Source organism: Dendropsophus ebraccatus, chromosome 9 (assembly GCF_027789765.1).
Source record: "Dendropsophus ebraccatus isolate aDenEbr1 chromosome 9, aDenEbr1.pat, whole genome shotgun sequence".
NCBI lineage: Eukaryota > Metazoa > Chordata > Amphibia > Anura > Hylidae > Dendropsophus > Dendropsophus ebraccatus.
Genome location: NC_091462.1, coordinates 97,119,129 through 97,139,083, shown reverse-complemented (window position 1 = coordinate 97,139,083; position 19,955 = coordinate 97,119,129). Strand labels below are relative to the sequence as shown.

General features: G+C 44.3%; 1 protein-coding gene across 1 annotated transcript; it reads right to left on the bottom strand.

The window, feature by feature from the left end:
- Positions 1 to 707: 707 nt before the first annotated feature.
- On the bottom strand, positions 708 to 11,864 carry LOC138801827 (chemerin-like receptor 1). Its single transcript, XM_069984925.1, has 4 exons — positions 11,627 to 11,864; positions 11,313 to 11,499; positions 10,750 to 10,869; positions 708 to 1,823 (listed from the first exon to the last, which is right to left on the bottom strand). Exons 2-4 carry the CDS (start codon positions 11,340 to 11,342, stop codon positions 708 to 710), a joined length of 1,266 nt encoding a protein of 421 aa, XP_069841026.1. The 5' UTR covers positions 11,343 to 11,499; positions 11,627 to 11,864.
- Positions 11,865 to 19,955: the final 8,091 nt, after the last annotated feature.

Sequence of the window (19,955 nt, the reverse complement as noted above, 5' to 3'; positions counted from 1 at the left end):
GACCATTAGTTATTGTAGTGTACCAGCGCAACCTGCCTAACACAGCACAGTACACAGCTCTATGCATTTTTGCATTGCGTTAGGTACTGTACATTTCCTGGGCCAGGTATACGGGGCCTAACCCATGGAATCTCTGTAGCATACTGTATACAGTAAATTAGGGATGTTTTCTGCACCTCTAGTTTGCTGTCAGTAGATTCTCTGGGCTGTGGGCATTGCACCCAACCCAACTACAGCAGTTATACAGCATTGGCTTGCTGACAACTGGCAAAGGGTTTCTTAGCGCACACGTTCTTCTTCTGCCAGGGAAACCCCATGGCAGTAAGCACAGACATTGCTGGAGAGCTAATGAAGGATTTCATTTATTTATTTTATATTTCTTTATTCTTTGTATTATAAAAATTTGAATTTGACATCCCCTACAAGTTTACCTATGTTAGTTGAGATGGGAATACCCCCTTAGGGTACATTCACACGTACTGGATCCGCAGCAGATTTCTCGCTGCGGATCCTGTACTGTGAAGCTGAATGCAAAGCAAAGCATTAATTGGCTGATGGGAAGGGGAGCCGGGAGCTTCACTCACAGCTGCGGCGCCGAACAGGTAATGTATGCTCGGGGCCAGGGCTGCGGCTCCCTGCCACTCCTCCCAGGATGCCAGGAAAAGCTTTGAGCTTTGAGTACTTTGAGCCTCTACATATATGTGTTCTTACGTTGTCTTCTTAAAGAAAGTCACTATTTCACTCCTTACTTGTTCTCCAGCAAGAACATAAACAACTGGATTAAGACAACAGTTAATAGCGAAGATGCTGCTTAACAACGGCAACATAAGAGAAACCTTATACGCCAAAGTAAAGTCCCCAGCGTACAAATATATCAAGGAAATGATGTATGTTAAAACATATGGAGTCCTGGTACAGAAAAAGCTTAGAACCTCAATGATAACCACTCTGTACAGTCTGGATGAAGCCGCCATCCGAGAATTCTTCACGTGAAGAGCAATGATGATATTGGAGATTAGGATGACAGACATTGGGATAAGATAACCAAAGACTGAGAGAGACACTACAACATATGTCTCTGCATAAAGCAATTCCCTCCATAAGGAGTCAAATTTCATTATTACAGACGTTGGCAAGTAGTCAGATAGAAGTTTACAGAATTCCCGTGGAATAGATTCGAACCATTGTAAATTAGTTTTAAAATCAAAATCATAGTCATTGGACAGTTGCATAGAAATGTTAAAGTCTCTGACAAACAGTACACACTGTACATCTTCACCCAGTCCATATAGATCACTATAGATGATGATGGGGACGCTACATAAGACAGATGACACCCAGATACCTGCACAAATACAGCAGCAAAACCTCCAGGAATGAAACCTCAGGTGCCATATTGGTTTAGCCACAGACAAGGCGCGGTCAATGTTCAGCGCTGTGAGGATGTAGATCCCGGCATTCATGTTAAGGGAACTAAAAAATTCATAGAATTTGCACACGGTGGATCCATACAACCATCTTCCTTTTAATTCAGACACGGCATGAAGTGGAAGAAACAGAAGAAAGATGAAGTCTGCCAGAGCCAAGTGCAGGAACCAGATTTTATATTTGTTCTTCCTCATTAAGAATCCGGTGGTGAAGATGACGATAATGTTGCCGACATATCCGATGATACAAGTCAATACGCACAGCGCAAAGCTGAAGTATTGGACAGCACTTGGGTCAGCTGTGCCAGAAAGAAAGTCTTTTAGGTTTGAGTAAGTCATCATATCCCAGAGCAGATAGCACATGTTTTCATATAGTTTACGTTCCATGGTTAGAATCTGCAGGAGAGAAACAAACCATTAACATCTAATCCTAAACTTTTATTATAGCAAAGAAAAATATCCTGTCAACTGGGTGGCGACCACTTGTGAGTTCTTAACAGGTTCTTACCCTGTTGGTGACCAGCAGTGGTGACCACCCCCTTGACAGTCTACAGATGTTGTTGTAGTCTATTGATTGTTAAGATGTAGTATAGCAGAGTTGTACCTGTAGAGCTGGGCCCAGGATGGAGCCTCTTAGCTGATTTACTGCCGTTTTATTAACGTTATGAAGCAAGTTATGTTAATAGTGTAATGTATTGTATTTGTTTTCTGAATATCAGTGTGTCTGGCAGGTCTAGAGATGGGCTACATGGCACACACACCTACACAGCAGTAGTGCCACCAATGATTCCCTGGATGCATTACAGATTGTAGATTGTAAGCCCTCTTTACCCATATCCCCATGTTAACCCCTATCACTTGTATAGTGCTCTGGAATTAAACAGCAAACAACATCAAGGTTCAACATCTTGATATACCCTTGGACATTTTATAGGATGCAAAACATAGTGGTTCAAGCCTGGCCTAGATACTCAGTAAGGACTCTTGTCTAAGGACGTTGGCTTTTATTAAGAACTTAAAGGTACCTAGTTGTGCAAGAACATGCCTTAAGGGTGCCTTCACACATACTGGATCCGCAGAGGATTTCACGCTGCGAAATCTGCTGGGGATCCAGTGCCATTCCTCCCTATGAGAGCACATACTCACAGCAGGATTGTTGCAGGACCTCACCCTTGTCTCTCTGTAGTCTGACTTAATCATCTGACCCTCACCAACAACAAGAGCAACCCAGTCACCGTGTCATCAGCCAGTCTGCAGTACTAGGGAGCTGGCCCGGCGGAAGCATAGTGGTCCTCTACATCGGCCTCCCCTAACTCTAAAATCTAGGTGCAGCCCACTCACAACCTATACAGTGGACCCCCAGGAGAGAGAGAATTCAGGGGAAGGCCAATGAGTAGACCTACCCCCTGCAGTGGCCCTTGATATCACCTGTGACCAAGGCAGAAGCAGTCCTTATCATCCTGCAGGGATAGGGGGTCACTCCACAGTAGTGGATTATAATAGGGGCGTTTTGGGCGGCAGCCCGGGGCCCTGAGCTCCTGGGGGGCCCATGACCACCCAAAAAGACTTATACTTTCAGTGGTGCACTGTCTCCTGGCTACAGTTCCGCCATGATTTGCATGATTCACTGTTTTTTTATGGCAATTTTGCACAAATCAGGACATCATGACATTATCTATCCTGTACTATGAACGCCAGGCTAGTGTTGCCATAGTTACAGTGGGGTGTGGGGGCCCAGGCTTGGTGAACAGCCCGGGGCCTATGGTAAAGTTAATCCACCCCTGTCACTCCATAACAATCATTGGTTCAGTCAGAATCCCCTCATGACATGGCTGCCTAATTCACCAGCAACCCTGTCCCCTCTCTTCACCTATCTAACCCGCTGCAAAGGGGATGGTCACCACTGCAGTTAATGGGGCCAATAGCTAGCAAACAGGAAAGGAGTAAAAAAACAAACAAATCTGTGAAGCCCTACATGGATGATGACTGCCTACATCTTTGTGAGAGTCTAACATACCCCAATCCAGGCTTTTACTCACCTCTTCATAAAAAATCATTGGGGCTTATTTACTAACAATGCATCAATTTTAAGCCGTCATGCTGCTGTTTGTGCCAAATGTGAAGCAAGCCCTGTGTAAGTTTGGAATTTAGAATAAAAAAACTATCAAAAAAATCAGTTTGCTTAACAGATCTGACACACCCGCTGACACACCCACAACAGGCCCACTTGGAGGGTTTTTGAACAGAAGTGACAGGTTTGTCGGGTTTCTGGAAAAATTGTGTTTCACACCTTACAATATGTGTTAAAATACTAAACCGACAGTGAAAATGGACAAAGACCTAACAATTTGCTGCAAACAATCAGCCCCATTAGTTTTGTTTGAGAACTTTGTTTCTTAGTAAAACCAACTTATAATACTATTACCACCTACATATTCCCTTACAAGCCCCTCAAACAGTTTCCCCACAATGGACGTTAAGCTTACCGTTCTCTGGGGAGGTCCTAGAGCCTTTTTTGACCATTGGCACTACATTTGCCTTACGCTAGTCCCTCCGCTTTGCTTACATTCAGTTTATTTGTCAGATATGTCCACAATCTGAGGAAGGGGTATGATATGGACGTACTAAAAAGTTGTTGGTTAAGATATTTGGACTCTGGTGACATACTACAAGGAGCACAATCTCGTCATTTTTTTTTATAGGATTGAGTATTTTTGTGGTTGCCCCGACCTCAATTGGGAGTGTGGATCCCAACCTGTACAAAGACTGCTGCACTGGTGGACTACCGGATGTGTGGTTTTAGCATTTATTATTATGAGCTTGTCGGTGTATTGGCTCTGGATTCCAAAACCTCTAAAGGTGTGCAGTTTCCTGCTTTGCTTCATGCATTACTGAGCGATACTACTCTATGAGGTGCTCTGCCTTTGTTTTTCTTTACATAAAAATAGAAATAGACAGACCTAAACGAATAAAAATTATAGCTAACAATCTCGGGCCATCTATGGAGTCAAGTATTGGGTTTCATCCATTTTTGCCATAGTATTTCAATATGGCGGGCTATTTCCCTCTCTCTATATTCCCCATCACCCCTTGTCAATGGAATTACATGTGACCCACAACAACCACTAGTTTAAGGGGAATTTAAAGACATTGTAAACCATACATCCAAGCTTCCATACCTTATATTCACGCCTCGGCCAACCATGGGATGCGAATGTATTTGAGTTTGCTGACAATAAGACATTCTCTAACAGTTTATCACAGGACGTTACACGCTACAATCTTACTGGTTCCTACAATACGATAAGTGTCATTCTACAGTCATATGTTCTCTATCACATATCTTTGGTTTATAAACTTGTCTTCAGTTCCATCAGCTGCATGACCATTTATCTGTACTTACATCTGCATGTGATTATTGGCCAAACTTTGCCCCTTTCCTAGTTTTTCTCCTGTGTCTATTCAGAGGTGCTAGAGGCCATGTTATTATGGGGTCCCTATAGCCCCAGCTTATAAGTCTGATGCATCTAGCTACACCAGATAACGGGTGCACCTTTCTGAGGTGGGTATTAACCCCGGCTTATTTTGGACTTTAGTTACCAAGTAATTTTTTTTAATCTTTTTCATTGCCACTTTCCATGGCACCGTTGTTTTATTTTGGCCGAAATAGTCATATGATGGCTTGTTTTTTGCTTGCCGCATTTCAAGATCCATAGCGTTCTTATGTTTGTTATGCTTGTGGGCTGATTTTTTGCAGGAAGATGTATCATTTTTATTGATAGCAATTTTTTATACATACTTTTTGATCTTGTTAATGTTGTTTTTCAGGCGGTAAGATGGGGAGATTTTTTCACTCTTTCTTTTACTCTTTTTTTTCTACTTTAACACTAGTTCCAAAAAAATACATTACTGACCGCTGTAGTGTAGTGTATTGTATATGTCAGCATATACAATACTTATATCCGTATCAGAAGCCAGACTTCACTGCTGGACTTCTAAACATACTTTATGACCCCATTGGAACCTGTTACATGTTACATCTCCCGCAATGTTGAAACAGGAGTGCAACATGGTCTTGTTCCGATACCGTCGTAAAAAGGATAATTGGCTGCCACTAAGGGGTTAAAGCAGTATGCCTCCACCAACATGAGACTGAAGGGGTATAGGCTACACAATGCAATGTAGCCCTCTATCTGAAGGGTTGGACATCAATCACTGGATTGTTTGGGAAGCCCTTTAGTTCTATCATTGCCAGCCTTTCATTCCCTGTTGTGTGCAGCTGGTGGGCTTGGGGACAACTTGTCACAGTGGTCAAGAGTGGAAGTAACCATTCTCGGATACACGGTCACCGGACCTTGGTAGAACTAATGTGAGGTGCAGGTGCAGCCACAGTGATGACAGAGTCCCGACTTAACCAGTAATTTAAGTTTACTTGAAACAGCTTCAGTGCAATACAATATAGAGTAACAATACTGCTCACAGATGCTAGTGTAAAAATACAACAATACTTCTTTAGTTTCTTGTAGTAGAAAGTAGTGGTAGAAGGAACTTGTTTGTGAGGGTAGTGTAGGGGCTAGATAGAAACCCTTGTCTAAGTAGTCACAGTACTCTGCTGGGATGTGTGTAGAACGTAAAGAATCTTGAAGAACTTCTCGTACTCATGTTTAGATATATCTCTGATATCTGACTGCCTTCTGCCTACACAGTCGGTGACCGCCCTGTGAGGTAGTATGAGTCTTTGTCTTTAGTTGAAGCTAACTGGTAAAGGTTTCCCCACATAGTCGAGCGTGGTGTCAGTAATGTACTTCAGCTTAGCGCACTTCTGCTTTACTGGGGATCAGTCCCTCTTCCTTTCCTTTGGGGGTGACTGTCCTAACTGTAGCACCCATGGTGTAGACAGGGATGATCCTGTTTCCCGGTTGCCCCACTGCTATGGTCTAGCAGCGCATAGCTGCTGTTAGTCAGAACTCACTCCTGACTGAACTAAACTACTTTCTCAACTCCTCTGTCCCCTGACAGGAACTGAACTGCACAGGAACCCCACTACTGTGTACAGAGGGTAAGACACAGTTTAGGCAAACATACCAACAGAGCCAAACCTTCCCCATAGACTGCAGCTGTGCACAGGGGGAGTGAGACACCTAGTGGCTGAAGTGGAAATCACAGCTCACAGTACTTGGTGTAGCACCTGAGAGTTACTTTACCTGAATAGTATAAGAAGTTAGGGAACCACCTGTGGGGGGACACTATACATAGACATGTTAGGCTGATGAACAATGGGCACGTGCCAGGGTCCTCTGCTCCTTGGTTGGGCTGACTTGATCACCGGTGCTTCTCCTAGCCCTTTAACTGTAAGTGCTACTAATAAAAACTTACAAATAAATGTATAGTCTACTTTGTGAAAGCTACATTTAAAGCAAAAATAAAGTTTGCGTGCAAGTTAAAGGGTTTGAACTAATTCCTAAAAACTTGAAATACTATGTCACTATATGTGGGGTTGCTGTGGCCTGGGGCCCTGGATACTGGTGTTGAACCATCCGGTGGGCTCTGGTGTTTTGGGGTGACTTGTCACAGTGGCCAGGAGTGGTAATACCCACCCCCTAGGCACTGGACCTTTGGTAGGACTAGTGTGAGGTGCAGGGTGCTGCAACAGTCCCACTTAAACAATGCTTGAACTTTACTTGAAAAATATCTTCAGTGCAATACAAAAATATAACAGTGCTTTGGTACATAGTGCTTTACAACAGTAGATATCTCAGGAGGCAACTTGAGGTGAAGGTAAAGATGAAAAAAAGCTGTAGCAGTAAATACGGGCCGGATAGGAGCCCTTGTTTAAGCAGTACTGTACTCTGCTGGGATATGGGTGAAGTATGTGTCTTGAAGAAAGTCTTCGTACTCATGTTTAGATAAGTCTGCATTATTTGACAACCTTTTGCCTGCACAGTATCGGTGACTGCCCTGCAAGGTAATACAAGTCCCAGGCCTCTGTCTCTTGATGAAGCTAGCTAGCTGAAGTTTTCCCATGTAGTCGTGCGGAGTCAGTAGAGAGCTGCTAACTTGCATCTGTGCTCTACTGCGGATCAGTCCCTCTGCCTTTTCTCTCTAGAGGTGACTGTCCTAAAGTGAAGAATCAATGGCGTAGGCAAGGGTTATTCCTTTAACTCAAGGTTAAGTCTAGCAGTGCATAACTGCTGTTAGTCTCTGACTAGAAAAACAGGTTTCTTCTCTGTCTGGAACTAAACTACTCACTGCAGAGGAAGTGACAGTGTGTGTGTGTAATTGGCTAAACCTTACCTCCTGAACTGCAGCTGTGCACAGGGGGATTGAGACATCTAGTTGCTGGAGTGGGGCACAGCAACTACCGTATTTTCCGGAGTATAAGGCAACTGGGCATATAAGTTGACTCCTGACTTTTAAAGAGATTGTCAGGGATTTGCCTTATACACCAGAAAATGTTAACCCCTGCCTGACTGCAGCCCTGCTGAGGTCAGGCAGGGGTTAATTGCAGCTAAATTAATAAAACAACAAACAGTTAACTCACCTGGGCCCGTGTATCATATACAAACCCCACTACAGTATGTCACATGTAGTAGTGCTTATTATAGGAGTTTAGTGCATTATATCTTATTATAAGGGTACAGTGCACTATATCTCATTATGTGGCACAGTACATTTTAGCTTATTAAGGAAGCGTAGGATTATGCATAATCTCAGGTTTCTACTGTAATGAAGTAAAAGAGGAGTTGGGGCTCAGTGTTTGTGCCGCACTCTGGCACACCTCAACACTACTTCCATCTCCCTCTTCTTCATGAATAATCAATGCTGCCCAGCCTCCTGCTCACTGTCAAACAGTGTCTCTGATTGCAGATCAGTCCTCTGTAGGCAGGTTATGTCTGAAAGAAACACTCACATATAGTTGAATTTCTGAGCCTAAATGTGTTGGAGCTGTAGTTTAGGGGTAACTCACCTGTCTAGAGATCTGCCAGCAGTTCATTCTTTAGTTCAAATACCTGGGGGGGGGGGGGGGGGGGGGGGGGGGGGGGGGGGCGGGGAGGGGGTGTGGAGGGGGCAGAACGGGGGGCGTGTACTCTACAAGGCAGCGTGTCTTTTCGTACAAAGTACGGCCGTTATTGCCGATTGCAACAACAGCCGTACTTTTACGAAAAGATACGCTGTGGGAACATAGCCTTACAACCTTTCGATCATTGCCTGCAATTACACAGAACAATTATTGTTTAAATGCAAACAATTTAAAAAATTTTCGCACGATAATCGTCCTGTGTAATAGGGCCCTTACACTATTTAGAGTTCACTAAATATACATCTGTACTTTGAGCCACTACATATATGTGTTTCTTACTTTTTCTTAAACAGAGTCACTATTTCACTCCTTACTTGTTCTCCTTTCAGAACATAAACCAATGGATTGAGACACCTGTTAATAGCGAAGATGCTGCTTAACAACGGCAACATAAGAGAGACCTTATACATGGAAGTGAACTGCATGGTGTGTGTAGATATCAAGGAAATTATGTTTGCTAAAACATATGGAGTCCTGGTACAGAAAAAGCTCAGAACTTCAATGATAACCACTCTGTACAGTTTAGACTGAGCCGCCATCCGAGAATTCTTCACGTGGAGAGCAATGATGATATTGGAGATTAGGATGACAGACATTGGGATAAGATAACCAAAGACTGACAGAAAAACTACAACTCTACATAAAGCAATTTTCTCCATAAGGGGCCAGATTTCCTTATTACAGAACTTGGCAAGAAGCTATATAAAATTTTGCAGTATTCCCGTGGAAAAGATTTGAACCATTGGGCATCATTTTTAATATTATGGTTACTTAATACTTGTACAGAAAGGTCCAGATCATTAAAAAATAACCACATTGTGCATATTTACCTACCCTAAGTACATCACTATAGATGATGACGGGGACGCTACATAAGAAAGATGACACCCAGATAACTGCACAAATACGGCAGCAAAACCTCCAGGAATGAAACCTCAGGTGCCATATTGGTTTAGCCACAGATAAGGCGCGGTCAATGTTCAGCGCTGTGAGGATGTAGATCCCGGCATTCATATTCACCGAACTAAAAAATTCCTAGACTTTGCACACGGTGGATCCATACGACCATCTTCCTTTTAATTCAGACACGGCATGAAGTGGAAGAAACAGAAGAAAGATGAAGTCTGTCAGAGCCAAAGGCAGGAACCAGATTTTATATTTGTTCTTCTTCATTAAGAATCCGGTGGTGAAGAGGACGATAATGTTGCCGACATATCCGATGATACAAGTCAATACGCACAGCGCAAAGCTGAAGTATTGGACAGCACTTGGGTCAGTTGGGCCAGAAAAAATTTCTTTTACGTTTGAGTAAGTCATCATATCCCAGAGCAGATAACACAAGTTTTCATATAGTTTACGTTCCATGGTTAGAATCTGCAGGAGAAAACAAAACAATTAACATCTGTGGCTGAACTTTTTTAATATCAAAGATAGATAGTCTGTCCACCCCTTCCTCCCAAAATGACTCTGCAGCAGCTGTCACCTGGATGGTCGCCACTGCTTAGTTCTTACCAGGTAGAGCGCTCAGGTTCTCGCCCTGTTGACTACTGAGCAGTGGTGACCACCACCCTGACAGTCTATGGACATTGTCACAGTCTAAGGATGGGATGCCCACCACTGCTGCCTGAACCTGAGCTCTCTCCCCCTTGAGCACTGAGAAGTGGTGACTACCCAGGTGACAATCTAGGCCCTCAGTAATATACCTCTAGTAACTGAGGATTCTTTGCTTAGAAATAAAATAATAACTAACAGTCTAGAACTTTGACATGGAGACAAGTATTGGGTCTATCCATTTTTGTCAAAGTATTTCAATATATTGGGCTATTTCCTTATTTTCCTCTCAATATTCTCTATTATTTTTCCTGAAATGGAATTACATGTGACCCACAACAACAACTAGTTCAAGGGCAATGAAAGGACATTGTAAATCATACTGTACATCCAAGTGTCCATACCTTATATTCTCGCGTTGGCCAACAATGGGATGTGAGTGAGTTTGAGTTTGTTGTGATATAGATCTTTTCTAGCTCTTATTTATAGGATGCTATAATCCTATTGGTCACTACAATACGATAAGTGACACTCTAAAGCCATGTGTATAATATCACATATCTTGGGTTTATAAATTTATCATAAATTCCATTAGCTGAATCACCATTTATCTCTACTAACATCTGCATGTGATTATGGCCATTTGAGGAATATGTTTTATATTTTTTCTCAGTTTTATACCCTAGTTACCCGAAAGTCTTGGACAGTCTTGTAGTAAGCCAATGTAAAGTTCTCACTGTGGGTCTGTTTCCGGGTTCTCAAGGTAAGCAGAGAGCAGATTATATGTTTTCTGCAAAGCTTCTGGTCTCCCTACAAAAAACAAAATGCATGGTAATAAGATAGATGACTAGAAGTTATAGAAAGTGAACGCATTAAAAGGGAACCCGTCACCATGAAGATGCTACCTAAGCTATCGGCATCATGTTATACAGCAGGAGGAGCTGAGCAGATTGATATATATTGTTCAGTATAACTTATAACATGATAATTGAAATCTCTGATGTTTCCATACTAAAGAGTCCAGTCCATTGAGTGACACCGCCCACTGGACTCCATAACACAGAATGAGGAGGGATTTCACTTGTTACAAGTTATACTGATTTTCTTCCCATAAAGATATATATCAATCTGCTCAGCTGTTCCTGTTCTATAACATGATGCCGATACATTAGATAGCATTGTCTTGGTGACAGGTTCCCTTTAAAATAGTGTACTCCTAAGTGCTATCAATGTCTACTCAATATTTGCCTCACATGGCCAATGAGAAAGACCTCTGATGGCATCCAACGCTGACCTCTGAACTCGAAGAGAGCCTATCAGTGACCTTCCAAAATGGGACCCTGCTGGTGATGTACAAACAGCTTGTCCAGTGCAAAAGCAGAGAACCAGCACCACAGAATTCAGTACAGCGCTATGGGGGACCTGCGTGGAGAGGCAATCCTTAAGGAGGAAGAGCAAAATAAAAGGAATAGAACAGATATTAATGATTGTCTCTACCTTAAACTACCATAGTAGTCAGATAATTCTCCATTCTTTATACTGGTGAAGGGTGTAGTGTATGAGTTACCTTCTCACACAGCGCTGTCAGATGGCTTAGGCACTGACATAAAAGACTGACACACGAGGACTTCTTGGAGAAAATATTCTCAACAATGGCGGGATCAGACACGAGCTCATCAAGAAAACCTAATGATCAGATGAATAACGTCATTCTCTGTTATACAGCCTATTCTGGTATTGGTTCACTCTGCTATATGGTACTTGGTTGGCCAAAGTCTGTAGTTGAACCTTTCAATATGCAGTTTAGTGGCTGAAGGAAAGCAAAGAAAGAAAATGCATAAACCTGATATAAATATAGAGCTGACATAAGGCTTTAGGTATAGTCACACAGCAGATTGTACTGGGGGAAGAGTTGAGGTGGGAAAACTTAACAGCAATCCAATTTTCTGCCCCATTTACACTCTCTTTATACCATGGTTTGGTGTGCTACGATAAGTCCCATGGTGGTATCAATAAATAGGAAACATAAAAAAAGAGTGATACAGGATTGCAGGATGAGACTATATACAGGGTTTGTCAGTAACCCTAAAGACACATATGTCGACATAGGAGCTGTATACATAGAACTAAATATTAGTATTTACAATAGTGGTTTTATAGGTCACTGTCATAACAAACCTCCCTCCGTCTGCTCGTCTTTGTGATTCCTAATGGTGTGTTTACACAGGCAGATCATATGACAGATTTTGCAGCCAAAGCCAGGAATGGATTTGATACGAGGAGAAATCTCAGTCTTTCCTTTATGACCTGTTCTCTGTTTATAGTCTGCTCCTGGCTTTGGCTTCAATGATCTGTGAGATAATCTGTCTGTGTAAAAGCACCATAACAGATTTGTACATTACTTTAATTAATTAAATGACTCCTTCTCACAGAGAGAAAAAAGCCCAGAAGTTATGCCTAGGAGGTGTCTCAATTTCCATCAAACTTCTGTCCACTGCCTGTTGTTGAGCCTGTCTGCCTCCTTTAGAGGATCCACTAAATGCAATGAGGGCACTAAAATCACCTGTCACCACCCTAATGAGTTACTGTAACAAAATGAGGCAGATTTCTTTAAAATCAGGTTTAAAGTAGAGCTTACCAGGAATTGGACTTCAAAATGCCAAATGCCCATGTGCCAGCCTGAAATGGACTCTCAGGGCCTGCTTCATGATCATCCATAAACCGTTCCCCGGATTACACAGAACTGGAAACCTAGACCAGTAAATAATGGTGCAAACATTATAAGACTTGTAAAAGTTAATGTACCATGAGGTGCTTCAATTATTTTTTTTTTTACATCACCCAGTTAGCACCGGCGCAGTGATCCTGGTGGCGCAGTTATCAGCTTGTGCACCGTCCTGGCATCCCCCAGTGACGATATCCCCTTCCATTAGAATCAATAGGCCACGTCACAGAGGGGAAGGGATGTCGCCAGGCTGGCCCACAAAACGCTTTGAAAGAAGGACTGCGCCACCGGGATTCCGGCACCAATGGGGTAATGTAAAAAAAACTATTAAAAATTGATGTCACCAATTACCACTGATTACAAAGATATAAGACGCCCCAATTACTGCTACTTTTTCTGGGGTTAAGGTCAATGAATTTTAAGCTTCCTATTATTTTCACCTACCTGGTCACAGTTCTTCTAGATGAGGCAAAGTGCGAGTTCTGGTCCAGATGAGAATTTACTAGCTCTGCTATTCGTGGCCAGAGAACCTCAGCCATTGTGTCCGTGCAGTCTCTAAAGATGGTGGTCAGAGCTTTTAGTGACTGAGTGACTGACTGGGAACCACCACAGGATATCAGCTTCTCTAAGCGACTAAGGATCCGTAGGGCCATCTCAGGCAGATCAGATACACGGCGGATGTCAGTCTGTTTCACAAACATGAGGAAGACGTGGGCTAACAGATCAGTGACTGTAGAAGCTACAAACAGGCTGGAGTCCATCAGTAGGTTTAACATTGTCTCCATTATACCTGAGAGAGATACAGAAACACTTAGACCCTTTCACTGGTGCATATCTACATAGGATTTACCTAATAGGATATTCCCATCTCAACTGATAGAGTTAAACTTGTAGGGTTCATCAAGCTAAATATATTTGCAAGTCTATTAATTTACCAAACTTGTCTCCTACTTGTTGTCGGCTTGTTTTCTAGATTACCGACCATACAGATATTCTGCTTGCAGAGAAGAGCAGTGGTCTGGCTGGTATATATAGCTATAGCATGCATATTTATATATTGTACAGTATATACATTATAGTTGTATACATTCAGGCTAAGTTCACACAACGTATTTTATCATTTAATAACGGGTGTTATTACAAACACTTTACACTGTCTGCTATGGTGAATTGGAACACTCGTCTGTGCCCACATTCCAATACAAAAGAATTGAAGTTCATCCGGCAGTACTGCGCCAGATTATGTAGCTCCAAGGACCTCCCCTAAGTTTTTCTCTGATGTTCTTGATTTAGAATTCGCATGTAATGTATACTTCTTCGTATAGGTGTTTTTATATAATTACATGTATATTAAAATTAAGATTAGTCACAGCTGTTGGCGGTTATCAGACGTTAAGCCCTTGAGGTGGGAAGGCAGAAGTGCCCGCTGCGATCGGCGGCAGGCTCACCCTGAGAGGATACCTCCATTCTGGCATTTGAACAGTTAAAGAGTTAAAGCTGTGACAAATAAAGCTGTGGCCTAATACCGCCCAACAAAAGGATTTATGTCTCCTGTCGTTATTACATGGGTAGCGGGTATATATGCGGGACGATTAAAGATGGATGGAGGGGTTGTAGAGTTTGGTCCTGGTAGTCCAGCCAATGTCTGCAAACATCCTCACAGATAATGAAGCCCTAGGAACTGCGGCATACACTGAGCTAGACTGTCAGGACCTAAGTGAGCACACAAACAACCTTGCCGCTATACTAAGAAAATTCTCACCTTTTCAGTAGCTGCTGTAGATCATCCTGTGTCCTCCTCCTGTGTCGGCACCTCCTTAGCATCAGACGTGGCTCCACACAAGTCCCCAACAGCAGCGGAGGCGCAACCTGGCTGTGGAGAGGAGCAGAGCAGGACACTGTACCCTACATACAGGAGCAGAGCACAGGCACTTGGACTCCTCCTTCTAGCCGCACTGACAGGGGTATGTGTGGCTGGCACTGAGTCCAGGAAGATGGACCCCCTATGAGCCATGGGGCCCCGGGCTGCAAAAATGCGAAAGATGGCTTTGCCCCCCCTTCTCCAGCACCACCACCCCCTCCTCCTCCTCCTCCACCTCAATCACTATCGCCTCCTCCTCCACAACACCCCCAGCTCCAGCACCACCTCCACCACTTCCGCACTCTACTCCTCCACCTCCTCCACCCCCTCCTCCCGACCTCCTCCTCCACCACCGTCTCCTCCAGCAGGTCATCCTCCAGCACTGCCCGCTCCTCCACCACCTCCTCCTCCACCACCGTCTCCTCCAGCAGGTCATCCTCCAGCACTTCCTCCTCCAGCAGCTCATCTTCCACCACTGCCCGCTCCTCAAGGACCTCCTCCTCCACTACCTCCTCCTCCACCACCTCCTTCTCCACGACCACCAGCTCCTCCTCCACCACCTTATCCTCCACAACCACGACCTCCTCCAGCACTACCTCCTCCTCCACTACCTCCTCCTCCTCCACCACCTCCTCTTCCACAACCACTACCTCCTCCTCCACTACCTCCTCCTCCACCACCTCCTCCAGCACTACTTCCTCCTCCACCACCTCATCCTCCATGACCACTACCTCCCCCAGCACGACCAGCACTTCCAGCACCACCAACTCATCCACTACCATCACAACCACTTCCACCAGAACCAGCTGGCCCTCCTCCACCACCCGCCTCACCACCATCAACTCCTGCACCACAACCTCTCGCAGCACTCTCACCAACACTTCCCCTACCACGAACTCCTCCATCACCACTACCACATCCTCCATCAACATAATCAGATCCTCCACAACCACCGCCATCTCCTCCTCCACCAACGCTACCAACTCCACCTCCGCTCCTCGCTTTTCTCTCTCCTGCAAGTAAAAAGTGAACAGTCAGGACTTACTCAATTAGCTTTACAGATGCAAAATGAACATCAGACAGGAAATTCTCCCATATATCGGACTTAAAGGGGTTATCCAATATTAGAAAAACATGACCACTTTCTTCTAGAAACTGCACAACTCTTGTCCTCAGTTTGGATGTGGTATTGCAACTCAGTCTTATTAAAGTAAATGGAGCTGAATTGTGATACCACACACAACCCAAGGACAGGGGTGGCACTGTTATCGCAGGAAAGTCTTCTAATCCTGGATAACCCCTTTAACTTGTACCTGCACTTAAAAACATGGCTAAATCCATTACCACAACTCCTTCATTTATACCAGGGATGGGGAACATGTGGCCCTCCAGCTGTTGCAAAACTACAATTCCCATCATGTCTGGAGAGCCAAAGGAAAATATGTAAGAGATCATCCTCCCTCTCCCTATACAATGATCTCTGCACAGGCTACAGAACATGCCTAGTGAACTATCCTACTGATGTGAATAGGGGCTGCTCCAGCCTATTGTGTCTATGGGGCTTACAATAAAACATATCACTCAATACTGGAAAAAACAGCTCAGAAAGATGGCTGCCCCCATAGTAATACACCAGAAATAAGATCATTAAAATTACATTAACTTTATGGGGTTGCTGCATTGTATAACGCCCTGAATTGTATATTTATTGTTTATCCTGGGATGTCCACCAGGGGGAGCTCACATCATATGGCCTTATCAGACACATTGTACATCTATAGTAAAAAGGGGGATTCCCACCTCATCCAATAAAGTTATGCAATCACATCATATATAATATAGTATATTCCTGTAGGGATCAGGATAGAGGGGTAATCACATTATATATAATATAGTATATACCTGTAGGGATCAGGATAGAGGGGTAATCACATCATATATAATATAATATATTCCTGAGGGATAATCACATCATATGTAACATAAAATATACCTGTAGGGATCAGGATAGAGGAGTAATCACATCATATATAATATAGTATATACTTGTAGGGATCAGGATAGAGGGGTAATCATATCATATATAATATAATATATTCCTGTAGGGATCAGGATAGAGGGGTAATCATATCATATATAATATAGTATATACCTGTAGGGATCAGGATAGAGGAGTAATCACATCATATATAATATAGTATATACTTGTAGGGATCAGGATAGAGGGGTAATCACATCATATATAATATAATATATACCTGTAGGGATCAGGATATTCTAGCAATAGTTTCATCCTATTATTATAGAAGAAAAGGGAGGACACCGCAGACTTACCTCCACCAACCACTCCAGCCCTGGAGAGTAAATTCTAGAACCCTGCAGCTGCTTATATACTGTGTGTGATGTCATCATGAGCAGTACAGGAGCCATGCATGATGTCATCATGTGCAGGGGAGGGGCCACAATAACTGGTGTAAAGTAGAGCTGGCTCTGTTGCCCCTAGCAACCAATTTGAATCCACCTGAATCTGATTGGTTGCTAGAGCCGACTCTACATTACTCCCTATGATAAATCTCCCTCATTATTTCCTGTGGGGAGAGATGTAATATAAGGTGTAATTGGTTGTATAAGTTTCCTAGAGCCGGAATGTACAGGATGTGTCAGTAGTGGATGGTCCCCAATAATGGCCGTCTCTATGTAATCCTGCTAGATCCCATCCTATGGCCCTCAGCAGTGTGTGACCTCCTCTGTATATAACACAGGGAAATATCCTTATGGTGCACAGCAAAGAGACAATTCACCGGAAGATAGAGAAATACTACAGGGAAAACCGCAATGTGTGCACACAGTCTAAGGGAGCGCAGTAACTGCTCATTCCCAGTGAGGTACACGGTGTCACAGAAGAGAACTATAACTCCCAGGAGGCAACGTAGCAAGGAGCATAGTTACAGGAGACAGTCCCGGGAAACCATGTCCAGGGTATGTCCAGAGAAGCTCCGCCCCTGCAGTGGGAAGGCCCGCCCCCGGCCACCCCTTACACCTTTAGCTATAGGTACTTATAAGTGCTTATAGCCAGGGCGGTATTTGCCACTAGGCACCAGTAGTCGCTCCCTGCAGGGGGCAGCACCTTCACAGAAAGGAAAAAAAAAAGAAAAAAAGTCTATCAAGGTGGCTGGTGATAGCGGGCGGGGGCGATGACCACGGGGCGGAGTCGGGAGAGGGTGCGGAGTGGTCACCTGTGTCAGCTCCTTAGTGATAGAGCAGGCAGCACAGCTCATAGCTTCCCTGCATCTCTACTGAAGCAAGAAGCTCTGAGAGCCGCCCCCTGCCCTGCAAGACAAGATGGCACCCCTTCGGCCTGGGCCTGAAGGAGACCACCAGCATCTGCCATGGTCCCAGGTAAGGAAAATGGGGGCAGGGCTAAAGTTGTGGGGGAGGAGCCTCGCAGGGCTGGGGGCATCCACTAGGCCTGAACAGTATCTGAGTGGGAAGTTTTTTATGAAATACAGTCTCCCCTCTCCCCTGCACCATGGCCTAGTAGTAGTATTATGAGGGGGAGGGGATCCTGTACCCCCCAATGTGAGGGGGGGTCTCTGCACAGGCACCAGGCCCTGAGCAGTACATGGGTGAGGGGGGTAATGTGTCATACAGGATCCCCTGCCCCCTCTCTGTATACTCAGGTAACCCAACTTTCCCAGGGGTATTGGCCCCTCAGTATGAGCAGAGGTTGGGGAGCTGGAGTGGAGCAAGCGGTTCCTTTAGAGCAGGGATGGGGAACTTTCGGCCCTCCACCTGTTGCAAAACTACAATTCCCATCATGCCTGGACAGCCAAAGCCAAACCCAGGAGGCGGGCTCTTAGGACACAGGTAACTCCAGGCATGATGGGAATTGTAGTTTTGCAATAGCTGGAGGGCCGAAGGTTCCCCATCCCTGCTTTAGAGCTTGTCGCACGTGCCACATTGTGCTGAGCCCTATAGCTTAGAGCTGGGAACTGGGACTGACCCTGCAGAACATTGCATAACAGTGCCCCCACACACCCCTGACCCTGCAGAACATCGCATAACAGTGCCCCCACACACCCCTGAGGAGGAGAGAGCGGCCTCTAGTGGCTGAGGGGAGAACATACAGCCTCCAGCCACAACTGCCACAGCACATTGCTTTCATCTATAAGCCTGCGCTTCTATGCATGGGGGCGGGGACAGGGGATGCTGCATGACGTCACAGGGGCGCGGCTTGCCGGAACATTAAATTGCTGGACTGCCCTGTTAAAACCTGTTGGCAACTATGCACTTCGGGTTTTTTCTTTCTAGAGGGCATGGGGAAATGGCTGTGATTCCTCTGTCCCCCAAAAGTGTTAGGAAGGCATTGCAATGGTGTAAGGTCTCAATGATTACTGGTTATTGGGTCCTTTACCTCTTATTTTTTTTTAGCATTGAGGGTCCTTGCATGAGTGATGCTCTGCCATCCCTTCACACTATATGAGTGGGCTAGCTTGGTATTTATACCCCTCCAGGAGCTTAGGACCGTACATTGGGGAGAGACCCGGGGCCATTTTCTTTTGGGCCAGTCCATAAAAAAAGGCTGTCCAAAAAATCATGGCCACACTCTTTCTTTTTAAAGGTGGAAAGGAATAAAATTAACAAAATAAAGCCATTCTGGCATAGTTTTTTCTTTTTTTAACGGTTACATAGTTCCCTATGTGGGGGTAACAAATTTTATAGTTCTGGTTAGTATAGAAGTGGATTTACTATGTGGATACACAGTGGGGGCCTGACTACCATATGAGTGGAGGGCACATAGAGCCCCTATAATATATGGGAGCACAGAGGGGTCTAACTACTATGTGGGACCACAGAGGGGCCAAACTACTATATGGTGGACACAGAAGGGAGCGTAATTACTATATGGGGGCACAGAGGTGAGTCTGACTACTATATGGGGACACAGAGGGTGATAACTACAATATTGGGCATAGAGAGGACTTATCTACTAAATGGGGGTATAGAGGGGCCTTAACTACTATATGGATGCAAAAAGGCCTATTTATTATATAGTGTCCATAAGAGAAACAGATCACTGATCTCAAGGAGACCAGCCAAAGATAACACTGCCGGCTGCTGGTTAAAGCGCTCAATGCAGTGAAATCCTAGGTGCATTGCTCCCTGGGAAACATAAATATGCAAAAAAGGAGCCTGTGGAGCCAGAGTCCCGAAACACAGGACTAGACAGATATCCCTCCGGGATTTATTATATAACTATTATATGGAGACAGAGGGAACTAACTACTATATGGAGTGAGAGAGTGGCCT